Source organism: Micromys minutus, assembly GCF_963924665.1.
Source record: "Micromys minutus genome assembly, chromosome: 32".
Lineage (NCBI taxonomy): Eukaryota > Metazoa > Chordata > Mammalia > Rodentia > Muridae > Micromys > Micromys minutus.
Genome location: NC_137967.1, coordinates 19249155 through 19268275, shown reverse-complemented (window position 1 = coordinate 19268275; position 19121 = coordinate 19249155). Strand labels below are relative to the sequence as shown.

At 51.5% G+C, this 19121-nt stretch overlaps 1 protein-coding gene across 1 annotated transcript; it reads right to left on the bottom strand.

The window, feature by feature from the left end:
- Positions 1–2817: 2817 nt before the first annotated feature.
- CEACAM16 (CEA cell adhesion molecule 16, tectorial membrane component) lies at positions 2818–10413 on the bottom strand (the record flags this gene model as incomplete). Its single annotated transcript, XM_080909287.1, has 5 exons — positions 2818–3152; positions 5435–5713; positions 7127–7402; positions 7861–8205; positions 10371–10413. The coding sequence occupies 5 exons, from the start codon at positions 10411–10413 to the stop codon at positions 2818–2820; spliced, it is 1278 nt and encodes a 425-aa protein (XP_080765413.1).
- Positions 10414–19121: the final 8708 nt, after the last annotated feature.

The window sequence follows — 19121 nt, the reverse complement described above, 5'->3', positions numbered from 1 at the left end:
TAAGTGCCCTTCACTACCAAACCTAGCTACAAGAACTGTTAATGTCTTGTGTGGATTGTCCTTTCTTTCGTGTACTGTAAATGAAGGAGACTTATACTGGCTTGAGATGGCGCCTGGAGATGCCCAGAGGGATGTGTGGCTTGGCCGTGGGGACACCTGAGCTTTTTTGTACTAAGGATACAGACTCTAGCTTGACCTAGAATCTTTAGAGGTCTACTCTCTTTCCCCTTCTGCTGGCCTAATTAAGCATTCACCCCTCATACAAAGCCCCACCCACACAGCCTCAGGTGGCATCCCAGATTCCCCAGGGTTTCTGGGATCTGGCTGTGGCTCTTACGCAGTGGCTGCATCTGAAAGAGGCCGTTTTGTCTAGCTGGGGAAGCAGAATTTTCAATCGGTCAAAGCAGAGGCTGCAAGCTTCCCACTTTGGAACTATTTTCTCTGACCAGTGCTGACGTCACTCGGAGGCATCAACAGACTCAAGAGAAAGACTACACTTCCCAGAGACCCTTGCAACCAGGAAACAAAACCAAATTTAAAAAAAAAAAAAAAAAAAAAAAATGACAGCCATTAGAGCACTTGAGGTGATTGAGAAACTGAAAGCCCCGGGCTAAGGAAGATAGAAGTCTATTTCTGATGACACTTTCGGACTCCACTTGACTCTCAGCAATGGACTTCTGAGCATTTTTTTAAATGTATGAGATAACTAATCCTAGATCCATAGAAGCTACTTTTACAATATCAACTTTATTTAGTATTTAGTTTCTTTATACCCTTTAATTATTATTATTATTATTATTATTATTATTATTATTTTGTTTTTGTTTTTTGTTTTTGAGATGCTGTAAGCTATAAGCCAGGCTGATTTTAAGCTTTGTTGGGTAGATTGGGCTATGCCTTGAACTCCTCAGCTCCCAGCTGGCATTATGGGTACGCACCACCGTATTTAGTTACGTCCTTGAAGTAATGGATGAGGTCCAGAACGTGCTGGACAGTCCCTTGAGAAACCCTATTCTCTGAGGGGAAGTAACCCTGCCTTAGGCTAGGTGAAGGCGGGAGTTACCCAGTGAGGCGGGTCTTTTTCTATTCCACACTTTTTGGAGAGGTCTGATGATACTTAGCCCCCTAGGGAACAGGATACACTTCAGGCTGAACTGCACACCTATGCAAAGGTGCCAGGATCTGCCATGGAGCAGATGGGCCGTGGGTCAAGCATCTCTAGGTGCGCATGCGCCCAGCCTGGGCATGCTGTGGTGTAGGTACCAAAGGGACATTAGCTGCTCTTGGCCAGGTTGACGGCAGTGAAAGGAAAGGCTGACAACCACGTGCGTTCATTGGGACCTTTATGGACTGGGCAGCTCTCCCACAATTTGGTGCTAAGTCTAGATGGAGGCAGGATGGCGGGACCACGGCCAGCATCCGTGGTGAGTGGTCCTGGGCTCGGGCAGATGCGGGGAGATGCTGCAAGGGCGCGTTTCTCTCCAGATCTCAGCGGCCTGCGCTGCTGCTGAAGACGTGTCTGTGGCTACTCCAGGGCTGTGCAGAAGAACCGGGGCGGGAACGAGGAGGTTGTCAGTCAGCAGGAGGACACTCCCGCGGCCCCGCCCACCGCACCTCCCGCGGGCCCCACCCGCCCTGCTCAGCCTGTGCCACGATCTGGGGTCTGGTGCTGCATGAAGGTAGACTGGTCCTCCAGCTGGACTGTGACAAAGGAAACTGGAAAGGAATCTCTGGGCGCACAGGCTTAGTAATGCGTCTGTGAGAACCCAGACATCTGGTGGCTGGGTCCGGACTGGTCCTGGCTCCGGAAATTTGACTTCTGAGTGTCTAGTCTGATGCGACAGGCAAGACTCCAGACTCTTGTTCTCCGTCTGGGAGCACTTGTCCAGAGCACCTGCCCTAGTAACAAGGTCTTGAAGATCTCTGGGAATTCCTAGTCTGATGGAAGAGACATGGCCTTGGACTCTGGGTGATACCAGTTTCATGGAGAAGACACAGCCTTGGACTATAAAAGCATGGTTCTTGACTGGGAGCTCCTAGCCTGATGGAAGAGATAAGGTCCCAGTCTGATGGAGGAGACATGGTTTCTGATTCTGAGAGCTCCCAATCTGATAGAGAAAGCATGATCCCTGACTCTGGGAGCCCCCAGTCTAGTGGAGGAAACCTGGTTCCTGACTCTGGGAGCTCCCAGTCTGATGGAGGAAACATGGCCCTGACTCTGGGAGCTCCCAGTCTGATGGAGGAGACATGGTTCCTGACTCTGGGTGCTCCCAGTCTGACGGAGGAGGCATAGTCCCTGATTCTGGGAGCTCCCAGTCTGATGGAGGAGACACACTTTCAGTCTAATGAGAAAGACATGGTTCTCTACTGTGGGAGCCCCCAACTTGATGGGAGAGAGGTGGTTCCCAACAAAGAACTCTGTCTGATGGAGGAGACACACTTAACAGCCTGCATCCTAGTGCACATTCAGATTGGGAAAGCTCTGATGTCTGAAGGTGGAAACTTCTTGCCCTCTTATCATATCTCACGGGGAAGGAAAACACCTGCATTCACCCCAACTCCCCAGTGTGGGGGTAGAGGCTGGATCCCCATGGTTTAGTTTCCACTCACCTAATGAGAAAAGACGCCCACCCTCATGTGACACCCCTCATCATGGCTATATATCCATATGGCATATACCTTGGTGGATGTGATCGTTTGAGAGACAAGGCAGAGCCCACATGGGGACACTCAGGTCAGATGGAAGAGGTACAGCCTGTGTCCCATAGGCATGTGAAGGAGAAGAACATCTCTGGGTTCACCCCCATCCCAGGCTGCTCACTCACGGGCCACCTGTAGCTCCACCTCCAGGGTGTCGGTCTTCCCCTGCAGTGTGACGGTCTTGAGTGTGTAGCGTCCGGCATCCGTGAGGTTTAGCTTTTGCACCAGCAGTGAGCAATTGGCGAAGCCCACCTCCCGGCCTGTGTGGGCTGGGCCGGCGATCCAGTTCCCAGACGGCAGCTGGCTGAGTAGACGGTTGGGTTCTGAGGCAGGTCCACGGTACCAGGCATAGACTAGCAGGTCCTTGGGGTAGCCCTGGACAGTCAGGGTCACATCCTGGCCCTCCATTGGCTTAGTCGGAACAGGAACAATCATCATGGCTACAGCTGCCGCTGGGGAGAGAGCCACCATCACTGTCAGCCAGGACAGCCCTGAGGGTGGTGTGGAGTCCTCCCCCTCCCTTGGCCAGCTCCCCCACTGATGGTACTCCTCATGAGGTGCTGGGGAGGAGACAGAGGATGGAGGTGATTTTTAGGGTGATCACATAGATTCTTTCTCAGTGGTACTTGCCCGGAAGACATCTCCCCTGCTTAGATTTCAGCCTTGGATGATGGTGCAGGTCCTATGTAATTAATTGGAAGACCCCAGAGGGTCTGGCCATGCCTCCTCCATTAGGGTAGAAAATTCAAAACTCTGGGAGCCATGCCTCCTCTATCAGACTGGAAATCCTAGAATGTGGGGGTTGTGTCTCCCCCATCAGATGGTTGGAATGTCTCCTCCCACACAGTGTCTTTTCTGTGGGAGCAGCAGACCCAAGAACATGGGGGTGACAACTCCTCCATCAGATTGGAACATTCTAGGAGAGATGAAGCTGTGCATCCTATATCATATTGAAAATTTTCACAAGGTGTACATTGTGTCTCCTCCATCAGATTGGAACATTCTGGATTTTTTTAAAATTAAGTTTGGGACCCAAGAAGCTGGGAAGACTATTCCATTGGTTTAAGATGCCTTAGAAGGTGGGAGCTTCTGTCTCCTCCATCAGACTGAGAAATTGTGGATTATTGGGAATGGAACATTCTGATCAAGTTGGAGACCCCCAAAGTTTAAAATAATTGTTTCTATTCTTTAGAAAAATTTCATTAAAAGCAGGGACATTGTATTCCCCCCCCCCCCGTCAGATTTGACAGGTTCCCAAAGAGGGACTTGTGTCTCCCCCATCAGACTAGGACATTTAAAGTAGTGTCAAGTTTCCTAATGACCTGGAAATTCTTCCAGGCTGTGCCTCCTCCCTTTGACTAGAGGGTTTTATGTCTCCCACACCAGTGCCTGGGAGCCCAGAGAAGGTGTGGCATTGCCTCTTCCCTTTGACTGGCAGCTTCACTGATCCCACGGCCATGTCTCTCTGTCTCGATCTCAGCACCTGCCACAGGATTTCTGGCGGCTTGTGGAGAAGCAGTTCTGGGAGCATTACATTAGGTACACCCCGCACCTACCTTCAGACCTTGGACACCTCCCATGTTGGCCCTGAGGTCATCTGGTCCACCCTGATTCCAGCAAAGGTCCCTCACAGGTAAGACAGGAGGCACACTTACCTTTGTGACAGTCATCTTTGCTCTGTGTGAAAGAAGGGTCATGCCCACCCTTTGCATGAGACCCAGTCTGTTAGTGGAGGAAGAAGGGAGGGAGGAAGGAGTGGACGATTCCCACTGTCCCCAAGGGACAATGGCCATTTGAGAAAAAACCCAGGTAGAGTTAATGAGGTTTTTTTTTTTTTTTTTTTTTTTTGAGACAAGGTCTCATGTAGCCCAGGCTGGCTTTGAACTGTCTGCATAGCCGAGGATGGCCTTGAGCTCCTGATCTTCCTGCCTTCATCTCTCAAATGACTACAGGTGAGCACTTCCACATCTGCTGTAAAATGAACACTTGACATTCAAAGCCACTATCCTTGGGGCATGAGCTCTGTTCCTTCAAATTCCTCAATGCCCCCTCCCGCCTCTCACCCCGTGCGTGCGTAGAACAGAGGTGTGAAGTACTTCTCCATAGCTGTCTGGTTTTCTAGCTGTGTTGTGTGTGTGTGTGTGTGTGTGTGAGAGAGAGAGAGAGAGAGAGAGAGAGAGAGAGAGAGAGAGAGAGAGAGGGACGGAGGCAGAGACAGAGAGATAGACAGAGTGAGAGACAAAGAGAGAGACAGAGAGCAAGACCACTTGCGCATGGGCACTTGCACATGCGCACATCCTATCTAGACTAATTGGTGCACAGTCTAGTCGGCAGAAGTTCAGGCTTGTGTGCCTTGCTTTGGGCAGGGCTTTCAGCAGCTGATGGCTTTTTCTAAGCGAGGTAATTATTACATGGAAGGGCATGGACCCGGGTGCCCCACTCTGCCACCCCACAAGTAGGGGACCTAGGGTTCCTTTGTCGCTCAGTCTGCCCTCAAGGCAGAGGATATGAGTCACCATTTCATTTCTATGTGACAGGCTTTGCCTGCCTCTTCAGTACCCAGACAAGACGGGGTGGGGGAGGGCGGGCACAATCTGATACGCCACCTTGTCCACAACTGGCCAATGAGTGTGCTGGGAATCCAGTTATCTTCCGGGAAAATGGCGGCCCCGTCCGCAGAGGCCAGCAGGGCCTCTCTAGAGAGCAGGCGGCCCTCAGGCTGGGGCTGACTCACCAGACAGCTTGACCACCACGGAGGCAGAGCCCGACAGCAGCGTCTTGGCGTTCTTAGCAATGCACGTGTATGTGCCCTCGTGGGCTGCACTCATGCTGCTGATGTTCACGTGATCCTGACCGTTCTTCAAGGCCTTCCCATTGAAGGCCCACACATACTCTGGCTCGGGGCAGGAGCGGGACACACACCACAGGGTGAGGGACGTGTTGAAGTCCACTTTAATGGTGCAGCCCGTGCGGGTGGTAGAGTCTTGGAGGATAGCCACTCGTTCGGGGCCGTCTGCAGGGCAGGAGGGAGAGACACAGGAGGGGCAGGGGTGGGGTGGGAAGGGACAGAGGCGTGCACCCCAGGTCTTCTGTCTACTCTATGGGATTGGGTCCCTGGGGCTGGCAGGGCTGAGTAGAGAGAGAAAGAACTTGAGTCTTTCTCAGTCACATCTTCACTTCTAGACTCACTTCTCCTCCCGGGAGAACTCGGTTTGTTTTTGTTTTGTTTTGTTTTGAGGGGCGGGGGAGGAATGTTGTTTTTTTTTTGTTCCTGTTTTGTTTTCTTTTTATCTGTAAAAGAGAATGTGTAGGGCTGTGTGGTGATGCCTTTAGTTGGAGGTAGAGGCAGGTGGATCTGAGTTCAAGGCCAGCCTGGTCTACAGAGTGAGTTCCAGGGCAGCCAGGGCTAAACAGAGAAACCCTGTCTTGAAAAACAGATAAAAAACAAACAAACAAAAAATAACAATAAAATCAACCAAACAGAAAGAACCCAGACGTCTAGGTTCTAGGCTTCTCGGGCCCTAGAAATCTGTGTATCTAAGGTTCTAGACTCTCAGTTGTAAGAACTTGATCCTAGGGCTCTCCTTCCAGTGTTTCTTGGCTTTGCAGTCTAGACTCTGGAGCCTGGTCTCTGGTTCTAAAGTGTCTGGCACCTGGAATCCTCTGGCTGTAGGATTCTAGAATTTTAGTTTCTGTACATTAGCCTTATTTTTGAAATTATTATTATTATTATTGTTTTTTGTTTTTTGTTTTTTTTTTTTTTTTTTGAGAAAGTCTCATTATGTAACCCTGGTTGAACGCACAATCCGCCTTCCTCCGCCTCCTGGACTAAAGGGGTGTCCAACCACGACTGGCAGTCAGGATTTGACACAGAGCTGCTGGCCCAGGAAGTACTGTGTGCTTCTGTGATGGGCTTTTGTGATGACCCCACTGAGCCCTAGATCCAGTGACAGTTAACCCATCACCTTTAAAAGCTAGGCATCTTTCCTTTTCCTGTTTTTTTTCAGAGAGACCTTCGTGTAACCCAGGCTGGCCTTGAATTTCATATGCAGCCAACAAGGACAGGAGCTCAGGGTCTTGTCTCCATTTCCCTAGGGCCAGGATGATCACCGCGCACTCACATAAGCATTTTTGCGGTGCTAAGGATGGAGTTTGGTGCACGTCAGTCATATGCGGTGGCCTGGTCTTAATAATGCTCTTCCCTTCACCTCCGGAGACCTGGGATGGCAGGAGTGTGTCCCCTCTCTCATCTACAGGGTCCTACACCCACCTGACATAGCCGTAACCTGCCCTTCATAAAGTGTCAAGTCGGGTATATTTTAAGAAGGGTCCTGGCTCCTTCCCCAGCCTGCTTGCTGACTTGCTGTGTGACTGTGGATTTCTTCTCCCGGCCTCAGTTTTCCCATCTGTGCCTTGGAAGACTCACAGTATACCGTCAAGTTCAGCGGCTCGCTGCGGCTGACGCTGACAGGGTTCCACACTTCGCACTGGTAGGCGCCTGCCTCCTCCCTGCGGACGCCATGCCGGGTCAGCATCCTGCCATCAGGGGACAGGCCCAAGCGGACAGCAACTGGCAGGGCGTCACCATTGAAGAACCAGCGGACCTCAGCGGGGCTGGGGCTGCTACAGATGAGACGAAGGGTATCCCTACGCTCCACCAGCGCAGTGTCGTTGGCCATGACCGTGGGAGGGGCCAGGATCTCTATGGGCGGAGCAAGAGACAGAGGGGGGAGGGGAGGGGCACCTCCTGTCCCCGGGGCAAGAAGTACCACCAAGCTGTACTTCTGTACCCCGAGCCATAGTGACAAAGAATGGCTTTGGAAGACAGATATCATCCTGGAATCCAGAATGGAGAAGGTGAGCATTTTTTCTGTTGATTTGAGAACGCCCCCACACTACTTCAAAAGCATTTTTAAGGGCAGGCAAGATGGCTCAGTGGGTAAAAGCGCTTGCCACCAAACCTGATGACCTGAGTTCGATCCCTGGTTTCCATAGGGTAGAAGGAAAAAACTGACCTCCATGTGTCACACACACACACGCACACGCACACACTCACAAAATAAATACTATTTTAAAGAAGCAATTGTTTTTTCTTTTGTTTCTCAAAGGAGAGGTAAGGATGAGAAAGAGTAGAAAGTCCCGGACATGTCAGAGGCTCACCATAGACCTGCATGTGTCCGTAGCCCACCTCCGTCTGAAACTGCCTGTTAAGAGTCTGCAGGATGTAGGTGCCTGTGTGCCCAGGTAAGGCACCGTGGATATCAAGGCTGCCGTCGGGACGCACAGCTTCCCGCCCTGTGTGGGCTGGTCCGGGGGTCTCATCACCAGTGCTGACAATGTAACTGGCCACCAGGAAGGTAAGGCTGAGCGTAGGCCCCGCATACCAATTGTAGGCAAGCAGTTCCCCTGAAAGCCCACGGACTACCAACGTGACATTGGCTCCTTCTGCAGGTTGAGCAGGCTCCGGGGTGATGGAGATCTCAGCCCCGGTGTTCAGGATCCAGGCTGAGAAAGAACGGAAGGGGCAGAATTGACTTATCTGATAGGAGGTGAGAAGCTCAGAGGGTGACATCTCCAGGGTCTATAAGGTCAGAAAAAAGCATATTTGTGCCTCTTATACCCACACTACCCCTGGGATAAAACCTAGAGCCTTACCCATACACGCCCCAGCCCGTCACTGGGGGATTCTAGGCAGGGGCTCTATCACTGAGCCACACCCCAGCCCCACTGAGCCACGCCCCCAGCCCCCTCACTGGGGATTCTAAACAAATACCTTGCTATTGACTCTGAGCTCTTACCAGTATCTCTCTGACCCTCAATATTTCAGTCACCTAATTTTGAGCAGGGAGTAGAGTCTGAACTTTCATATATGATGGAGAAGGCTTGTCTGGAACTCCCGTTCCTCCTGCCTCAGTCTCCCTAGTGCTGGCATGTACCAGCAAGCCAGGCTGTCACATGAGCGTTCACGGAGTCTGTCTGTACAGCTTCGTGCAGTGTGTCTCTTTCTGCACATACCTCTGTTTCCCCATGGCTAATACATAAAAAGAGTTCTCTGTCCCCTGTCCCCTGTCCTGATGTATAGCCACTACACTGCGGAGCAAGGTGGGAAGCAGGAAGTTTTCTATTAGAGGCACCAGGGTGAGGCCCAAACAGGACATTCTGTTCATGTAGCCAACTGTGCCTGTGACCTCTTGCAAACATCAGGGCTTGTCCAAGTCTTTCACCCCAGCCTGGGGTGCTCCTTCTGGAGCCCCCACATAGAGAGCAGATATGTGAAGTCCCTCCCACTCTTTCTCTTTCCTTCCGTCTTTTTCTTCGGTCCCCTCTCCCCCACCCCAGATAGTCAAGGGTAGCTTAAAGCTTGACGTATGGCTAGGGGTAACCTTGAACTTCTGATCTCTCTGCCTTCACCCGCAGTGTTGCTGACCAAACCCAATGCTTCACCAATGTGAGGGGAGCACTGACAGGCCTAGCTACATCCCGAGCCTCCCCAACGCATCCTCTGCAGACAGACACGTCCCAACCGGCAGAGCTGGTCCTCACTGTCCCTTCCCAATGCTCTTTCTTCTCGACCTGCTTATCTGACACCTCGGCACTGCATTTCTCACAGGAGACACACTCCCCGCGCACAGACTTGGCCTGGCTTTCAGTCCCTTCCCAGCTGAAAGAATGCGGGCGGAGGTGGCAGGTTCTGGGCTTACGGCAGAGTTCTGCCATTTGTGTTGTGAGGCCTTGGGCAGAAAGCTTCTCTTCAAGCCCTGGGTTTCCTCTCTAGGAGGTTGGGCCACAAGGGAACATCCCTTTCACAGTGGTTGCTAAGAAGGAGAAAGAACTCCAAGTGGGAAACAGTGGATGCTAATTAACCCTGCCTCTAAGGACCTTTGGCTGACCCCTAACGAGGCCCACGTTTATACAAGTTAAGTAACCTGAGGCTGAGCAGCAAAAATCAGGCACGGTGGTCACACTCAGGAAACTGAGTCACAATGGTCTCAAGTATGAGGCCAACCTGGGTTATATAATAAGATCCTGTCTCAACAACAACACAACAGCAACCCCATAGTGTTGGGTGAGGTGGCACACACCTTTTATCCCAGCACTCAGGAGGCAGAGGCAGGCGGATCTCAGTGAGTTCCATGCCAGCCTGGACCACAGAGAGAGTTCCAGGTCAGCCAGGCCAACAGTGGGGTATAAAGGGACTCAGGATGCAGCTCAGTCTGTAGAGTGCCTGTGAAAGCCCGGGTTCAACTCCCAGCACCCCATAAACTCAATATGATGATACACACCTCAAATCCCAGTACTAGGGAGGAGGGGGCAGAAAGATCAGATGTTCAAGGTCATCCTCAAGTACAAAAAGTTTGAGGCTAACCTGGCTATAGAAGAACTCACCACAAAGACACTGAAACTAAGCCACAAACAAGAGTCTGGAAGCCCTGACACTGTCAGAGAGGTCAGCCTCCCTGCAGTCATTTCTTAGTGGCAGTCTCCAGCCTGCCCTACAGGCCTCCTCTCAAGAACAAACTGCTCCAGAGGCAAGCAAAATTGCTCTCCCTACAGTGCATGCCTGGAGAAGGCTCACACCTTCCTTCTCCTGGGCAGGGCTTTCTCTCTGTCTTGAGGTTCTTGGAGGTTCAGGGAGTGGGCTGATGAGGTGGGGACCCCTTCTCGCTCACCGCTGAGGAGGAACCAGATGCACCAGCTCAATGGCATTTTCATCCCAGGCTGATGTCCGAGACGGTTGCTGGTGACGGTGTCCCCGTGTCCTCGGTGTCCCCGTCACTCAGAGGCCCTTCCTGGTTGAGGCTTGGCTCAGTCTGCCACTGGACTTGGGATCGTTCGGCAATTTGGAACCGGGGCGGATCACCGGAATTTGGAGGGATCGAGTCACAGAAGATCTGGGGCCCTGTTTGGGCACTAAGGTGGGTGTGGCAGGCACCAGCCAGGGGCCATGACCTGGCCAGGCCTCCTGGGGCAGCTGCCTAATCCACTTTGTGCCAAAGGCCCAGATTTGGTACTGAGAGGAGAACCAGGTCGCCAGGAAGGAGGGAGGAGGGAGGAGGGATGCAGGAAAATTCTGAGGCTGTTCTTGACCACCAAGCCTGTGGTCTCCCTGCTGCATAGTGGGGGGATAGATGTTGGATCACTGATTGGGTAGATGTGATTTCTGCGTCTCCAGCCCTCAGTACTGCCAGGGAGTGACCAGTGTCACCACAGTGGATGGCCCAACAACTCCGTGGGATGTGACATCTTTAACACTCCCATTTGCTTGGGAGGTTGAGGCAGAAGAATCCTGACTTCAGAGTCATTCTCAGTCAGGCAGTGATTAGGAGACCAGCCCATGAGGCCCTGTCTCAAAAAATCAAGAGGAAATAAAAGACCCCCCCCTTTTTGAAATAGGGTTCCATGTAGCCCAGGCTAGATTCGAACTTACTCTGTATTTGAGGGTGGCCTAGAAAACCTGATCTTCCCACATCTACCTCCTGAGTGTTAACTATAGGCATTTGCCCACCATGCCTGGCTTACATGGTGCTGGGGAAGGAACCCAGGGCCCCATGGATGCACTGTAAATGCTCTATTGTCTGAGATAAGCTTTGCCTTTCCTTCTCTCTTCTCTCCTACCACCCTCCCTTCTTCATTTTATCATTATTACGTGAGGAAGGTAGAGTGTGCCGTCACATGCATGCAGGGGCCAGAGAATCCCTTTGAAGACGAGAGGATGCCTTTGGGAGTCTCTTCCCCTTTTATCTCTGACTTCCAGGGGTCAAACTCAAGTCATCAGGCTTGGCAGCAGTGTCTTTATCTCTGACACACCTCGCTGCTATTTCTTCCCTTTAAAAAAAAAAACAATTGTTTTTACTTCTTAATTATGTGTATTAATATGTATGTGTGTCTCTCTGCATAAGCGTGCAGGTGCCTACGAAAGCCAGAGGAGTTTGGTCCTCCGGAGAGGTAGGAGGCTGTGAGCCTCCCAGTTAGGGGGCTGGGAACTGAACTCAGATCCTCTGCAAGAGCAGTTTTCCTATTTAACAGCTGAGCCCCACTTTCTTTTTCTTTTTTCTTTTTTAAAGATTTATTTCTTTTATGTGAGTATACTAGCTGTCTTCAGACACACCAGAAGAGGGCATCGGATCCCGTTACAAATGGTTGTGAGCCACCATGTGGTTGCTGGGATTTGAACTCAGGACCTCTGGAAGAGCAGTCAGTGCTCTTAACCACTGAGCCATCTCTCCAGCCCTCACTTTCTTTTTGACACAAGATCTCACTACATAGCTTCAATGGTCCCCAGCTCACTCAGTAGCCCAGAGAAAGCCTTGAACTCACGAGCCTCCTGCCTAAACTTCTAAGGGCTGGAATTACAGATGTGAACCACAGCATCTGGCTCAAAAAATTATTTTTTAAGACAGGGTTTCTCTTTATCCCTGGCTGTTCTAGAACTCACTATAAAGACCAAGCTGGGCTCGAACTCACAGAGCTCACCCTGCCTCTGCCTCCCTAGTGCTGGAACTGAAGGCGTGCTCCACTATACCCATCTCTTTTTTTGTTTGTATCATATTTTATTATTTATTGGCAAAGGGAGAGTGTAATATGCTCCTGCCTCAGTGGCTTTGTGGAGGTCAGAGGGCAACTTGCAGGAGCCATGTCTCTCCCTCTTCCATATGGGCTCCAGGAACTGAACTCCAGCGATCATGCTAAGTGACAAGTTAGCCCACTGAACCATCTCTTTAGTCTTTTTCTTTCCCCTTCTCTAATTTCTTAAATTAAAATGTGTGTGTGCACAGCTGTTTTGTCTGCATGCATGTATTGCAGTGCCCATGGAGGCCACAAGAGGACATCAGATCCCCTAGGACACTAGTTACAGGCATCAGCTGCCATGGAGGTGCTGGGACTCAAAACTGGGTCCTCTGGAAAAGCAGCTAATGCTCTAACCATTGAGCTATCTTTCCAACCCCCTGTCTTCTCTTCAACAACAATTTGCATAGCATTTGCATAACAACCATCTAGGTGACTAGAGGCACAAGGATGCTCAATATTATTTTAAATATATATGTGTATGTATATATATATATTTGATTGACATATGGTGTCATAAATAGAAAGACATCAGCAGAATAATTCTGGAAGGTAGGGCTGACTGAGCCTTGTAAACAAACATTTCTGGACTACCCCAACTCTTCATACTCCTTTGGTAATTAAAATTGAAACTATGGGACTGGAGAGATGGCTCAGTGGTTAAGAGCACTGACTGCTCTTCCAGAGGTCCTGAGTTCAATTCCCAGCATCCACATGGTGGCTCACAGCCATCTGTAATGGGATCCAACACCCTTTTCTGGTGTGTCAGCTACAGTGTGTTCATATAAATAAGATAAATAATTCTTTAAAAATAAATGAAGCCATGGGCGTGGCTCAGTGGTAGAGCCCCTGCCTAGAATCCTCCAGTGAGGGGTTGGGGGCGTGGCTCAGTGGTAGAGCCCCTGCCTAGAATCCCCCAGTGAGGGGTTGGGGGCGTGGCTCAGTGGCAGAGCCCCTGCCTAGAATCCCCCAGTGAGGGGTTGGGGGCGTGGCTCAGTGGTAGAGCCCCTGCCTAGAATCCCCCAGTGAGGGGCTGGGGGCGTGGCTCAGTGGTAGAGCCCCTGCCTAGAATCCCCCAGTGAGGGGCTGGGGGTGTGGCTCAGTGGTAGAGCCCCTGCCTAGAATCCCCCAGTGAGGGGCTGGGGGCGTGGCTCAGTGGGGCTGGGGGCGTGGCTCAGAGATGGAACCCTTGTGCTGAGGATGTTTAAAACCCTCCATCATTTATAGGAAGGCCTGGAGCAACTGTGAATGTTGGTGTCCCAAGCAATGAGGAGCAGCTGTCCCCCCTCACCTGAGACCTGTAACACAAGTTGCATGGTGTTCACAGTCATGCCTGACATACAGCAACTGCTCAGTAAAACACAAACTCATTCCTTCCACACAGATCGAATGAGCACCTACTGTGTGACAGCCTTGTTAGCAATGTCAAGAGACAAAACATCAGCTAAGTCCCTGTGCTTGGCGAGGATCAAAGAGAGAAGCAGAACTGGCTGGGGCTGGGGCTCGATTGGCAGAGTCGGGGCTCACTTGCCTAGTGTGCATGAGGCCCCCAGGCTCAGTACCCAAGGTGTGTGGCTCACACCTGTCAGCCTAGGACATGGAGGCGGGAGGGTCAGAGGTCATCTGCAGCTACCCAGGAAGTCCCAGGTCAGCCTGAGCTCTGTGAGTCCCGCTTAAAGGTTAGGTTCGGTTGATGGTGTGCTGATGCAGGAGGATCACTGTGAGTTCCAGGCCAGCCTAGGGCACATAGTGAGACCCTATCTAAAGAAAAAAACAAAACCCTCACTTCAAATGGAAAAGCAGATTCAGAAAGGGGGGCTGCCTGCGCCTGGCACTGGGGTGGAGGGAGGATACCCAGGCAGTGACCTTGGAGTCTTTGGTCAGCATGTGACAAGCACTGTCCATGATCGTGTCATTGTGGGTGATGGCTCCTCTGCTGCCTTGCAGCCTACTTCTGGGCAGGGGGCCATACCTGCAGCTCTCCTGTCCCAGTTCCTCCTGAGAGTCACTGTGTCCTGGGCTGCCCTCAGAAAGGCCAGGCTGTGTAGAGGGGGAGGGCTGGGGAGGGCTGGGGCAGGGTGGGCAGGGTGGGGGAGGGAGGGGAGAGGAGGGTGAGGAAGGGAGGGGCAGGTGGGGGAGGCAGGGGAGGGGAGGGAAGGGAGAAGAGAGTGGGGAAGGGAAGGGTAGGTGGGAAGGGAGGGGAAGCGAAGGTAGGGTGGGGGAGGGAGGGGAGGCTTGGGGAGAGTTTGGGAGGGAGGGGGTGTCAGAGGCTGGGCTTGCTGCCTCTTGTCCCCCCCCCCCCAACTGTGCCCTTACCTCACCCTGCTCTCCCTGTCTGGCCCTGTTCTCATGCTGTCTCCTAAGTACTGGGACTGATTCCCATTGTTGTCAGAATGGCTCCCCAATGTCCCTGGGTGCCTCTGACTCACTCACCTTGTCCCGAGCTGACCTTCCCATCTTCACAGACCTGCTCCATTTTCCTGCTCTCATCCAGGAGGATGCCACTGCCCCCAAGACTGGTAGAAGGATCTGGGTCTCAGTCCTTCTGCCTCCCTTACTCCATTAACACAGGACTGCCCAGTGCCCTCTGCAGAATAGAGCCCACACGCGTACATCCAAGCCTCCCGCCTCCTCCAGTGGGTCTTCCCAGAATGACTCCAGCACCGCCCCCCATGTGAGCCCTGGACACCTTCAGTTCTCACTGTTGAGGGCTGTGCCTCTCCCCTCCCTGCACCGTCCCCCCACAGTGTCCCCAGCACTGTGTACTGGTTTTGTGGAAGTTGACACCAGGTGTGGATGACACAGAGCTGAGAGTCTCCAGGGAGGCCCAGGTTTCTGGGCAGAGCTACCTTTTGTCCCCAACCAGTGTCATGACTTCAAGTCCCCAAAGCATCACATGACCCTTCTCTGTCTGCTGTCTTTGCTATCTCTGTCCTGCCCCCTCCTCCCTCTCCACTTCCTGGTTCTTCTACTAATATGAACAAATTTCTGGTTCTTGAGATGTTGTCTATGTAGCCCAGGCTAGCCTTAAATTCACCATGTAGCTGAGGATGACCTTCTCATTATCCTGTCTCCATCCCCTGGGTGCTAGGATTACAGGGGAATTTTATCTACCCTCAGCTTCTGGACTCTGGCCCAGCCCCCTACCAATCAGCCCGTCCCTGACCCCCATGTGAACCTGTTGGGTCTAAGCAAAAGCTGCAGTTGCTTGTGTACTTGGTATGCGCTTGGCCCAGGGTTGCACATCCAGCCTTTCAGTTGAAGGGAGCAGTGGGGGCCACGACCTTGGCTCCTGTCTTCTGGGGTTAGAGCTGGTGTACCTGGGCTGTGACAGGCTGAACGGGAAGGTGCGGGGGTGGAGCCCGCACTGGGCACTCTCCAACTGACACACGGGCTGAGCAGTGACTGAGTGTAAGTTGTCTGTGTGTGAGCACTGTCCAGGACACTGGGGTCCCAGCCCGGAAGAGAACAGGAAGGAAGCTCAACTTCCGGCTGAGAAGTCAACAGGCACAGAGAGCCTAGAATGTTACATTGGAAGGAGATTGTGGGGTTTTGTTTGTTTGTGTTTGGTTTTGAAATAAAGCCTGGAACTCACTGTGTGCTGGAGGGTGTCCTTGAACTGCCTCTAGCCTCCTTACGCCAGGATTACAGGCCCCACCGGATTTACTCCACGCAGAAGCTCAAACGCAGAGTTTTGTGCTTGGCAACCACTTTATCAAACTGAACAGAGTTCCTGGACCTCATTTTTCAGTCTCATTTTTCTTTTCTTCAGATGGGGTCTCACCCTGGATCCAGGCTGTGTAGACCAGGCTAGCCTGGAACTCACAGAGATCCACCTGCCTCTGCTTCTAGAGTGCTGGCATCAAAGACATGAGCTCTGTGTTACTACTCCGGCCTATTTTCTTTTTGTTTCTTTTTGCTACATGGGGATCTTGCTACATAGCCTAGGCTGCCCTTGAATGTAAGACAGTCTTCCTTCCTCAGTTTCTAGAGGAGCTAAAACTGCAGGTGCCAAAAAAGAGGCCCATCCCTGGCCCCGTGTGAGCCATTTGAACTGGAGCCAACTATGGGGACACATTTACTGTCCCTTTATCCCTCTGGCCCCACTCCGAAATCCTAAGAGGTTAAATGAGACACAGAACCATTGCCTGGGGATGCAGGGGCAGCCTGCTGCTGAAACGCACACCCACAGTCTTAGCATTGCTGCGAGTTCGAAGCCAGCCTGTGTCCCCGTGTCACACAGCAACTCTCTGTCTCCACAACAAAAGCAACCAAAACCCCAAACTCCCAGAAACGGGGTCAGTGAGCTGGCTGACTGGGCAAAGGCCCTGGCTGCCAAGCCTGATGACGGCAGCTCGATGAAAGGAGAGAACAGTCATCTTTGACCTCCACACCTGTGCCAAGGTATGGGCACAACCATCCCCCAAGAGCTAAAACGTAACAAAATTTAAAAACGACAAAATCAACAACAACAAAAATAGTCTCAAAAGCCACATAGAAAGCAAAACAAAACAAAAACAAGACCCAAACAGATCAATCTTTTGCTTGCTGGGGTCATGTAAGGAAACAGTTCTGTGACCTTGTTTTACGGGGCTCCCTTCCCAAGACCTCTTATCTCATCTGCCACCTCGACCCGAGGCTGGAAGTGGAGCAGCCTTCTCCCTCCCCATCTCTGCCTACTCCTGACCCTATCAATACTCTGGGAATGTGGATTGGGTTGGAGAGGCTCCACAGCGGGATCCGTGTCTCAGTAAAGCAGGAGAAGAGTCCCCCTCCCCCTCCCCACTTCCCTACTCATCTTGGGTGAGCTGAGGACAAGGGGCAGAACAGTTATGGTGAACCTGACCTGTGGGGGTGTCTCTCGAAAAGGGGCTGGAAGTCAAAATCCCACAGTTTCCAGTTGGCCCACGGGGTTAGACTGTTCAAAAGACCTCAGAGTTCTTCTGTCCTCACCGTACGCACAGTATGGGGTGAGCAGTCAGGCCTGGCGGCGCAGGCCTGTCATTCCAGATATTTGGGAAACTGGGAAACGGAGACAGGTATTTTGCATTCCAGGCCAGTCTGGATAATTAAGTAAAATCCTGTCTCAAAATAAAAAGTAAAAAAAAAAAAAGAGGTGAGGAAAAATACCTCAGTGGTAGAGCCCCTGCCTAGAATCTCCCAGTGAGGGGCTGGGGGCGTAGCACAGTGGTACAGCCCCTGCCTAGAATCCCCAGTGAGGGGCTGGGGGCGTGGCTCAGTGGTAGAGCCCCTGCTTAGAATCCCCAGTGAGGGGCTGGGGGCGTGGCTCAGTGGGGTTGGGGGCGTGGCTTAGTGGTAGAGAACTTGGTGATTACATATAAAACCTCCGATTTGCTCCACATACAACGCAGACACGCACACACAGAAACGTGTGTACACATGTGCATGGCACCCCTGCCCTCAGCTGGCCGAGCGGGTGGGTTGGAGAAACAGGCCTCTCGTCCTCACCCCTTTGGCACCTTCCCCACTCTTCTTCTCCTGGCTCGGGGGTTTCCAAGTCATCTAATCACCTAGCAAATATTTACTGAGCGCTGACTCCATGCCAAACCCCTGGGGACACAGACGACAGACAGATCTGTTCTCTTATGTGGCTAAATCTTATTGGAGGACATGGGCAATAATTAAAAAACAAGACAAAACAAAAAAAAAAACCTCAAAAAAATAAAAATAAAAAACCGTTACAACGGTTTGTAACTGCAGCTCCAGGGCATTGATCTGATGCCCTCTTCTGGCCTCTTCTCCAAGGGCACATATACACCCACTTCTTAAATTTTTAAAAAATAGTTATTTATTTATTTTATGTATGCCAGTACACTGTAGCTGTCGTCAGACACACCAGAATGGTGGATCCCATTACAGATGGTTGTGAGCCACCATGTGGTTGCTGGGATTTGAACTCAGGACCTCTGGAAGAGCAGTCAGTGCTCTAACCACTGAGCCGTCTCTCCAGCCCCCCACCCCACTTTTTTAAAGATTTATTTATTTAATTTCATATATGTGAGTACACTGTTGCTCTCTTAAGGCACACCAGAAGAGGGCATCAGATCTTATTACAGATGGTTGTGAGCCACCATGTAGTTGCTGGGAATTGAACTCAGGACCTCTGGAAGAGCAGTCAGTGCTCTAACCACTGAGCCATCTTTCCAGCCCCCATTAATCTTTATTTTTATTGTATGTGTATTATATTTAGCTTCCGTGCACATATGTGTACCACATGTATGTGGTACCTAAAATAGCCAGGAGGGGATGTCGGACCCTAGAACTGGAGTTGCAGATGGCCACCACACGGGCGTGGCCACCACATGGGCGCTGTCTCTCCAGCCCCACCCAGCTGTTGCTAATTTTGTGTGCAGGCAGCAGGAGTTGGACTCAGGGTCGCCTGGAGACAAGGTAAGCACCGGGCCACAGCTCCGAGTCCAGTGACCAACTTTCAATTTATTTTCTTACGCTTTAAGATCTTTTTATTTTTTTGAGACAGGTTCTCATTACGCAGCCCCGGTTGGCCTGGAACTCTCTAGATCAGGCTGGCCCCAAACTCACAGAGATCAATCTGCCTATGTCTCTGAAGGGTTAGGGTGGAAGGTGTGCACCACCATGCCCAACCCTCTTCCTTCCTTCCTTCCTTCCTTCCTTCCTTCCTTCCTCCCTCCCTCCTTTCTTTTTCTTTCTTTCTTTCTTTCTTTCTTTTTTTCTTTCTTTCCTCCCTCCCTCCCTCCCTCTTTCTCTCTCTCTTTCTTTCTTTTGGGCCGAGGTCTTTCACTGAACCTGGAGCTCACCATTTTCATGAGGTGCTGGCTGATAAGCTTCATGGACACCCCCTCCTCACCACCGAC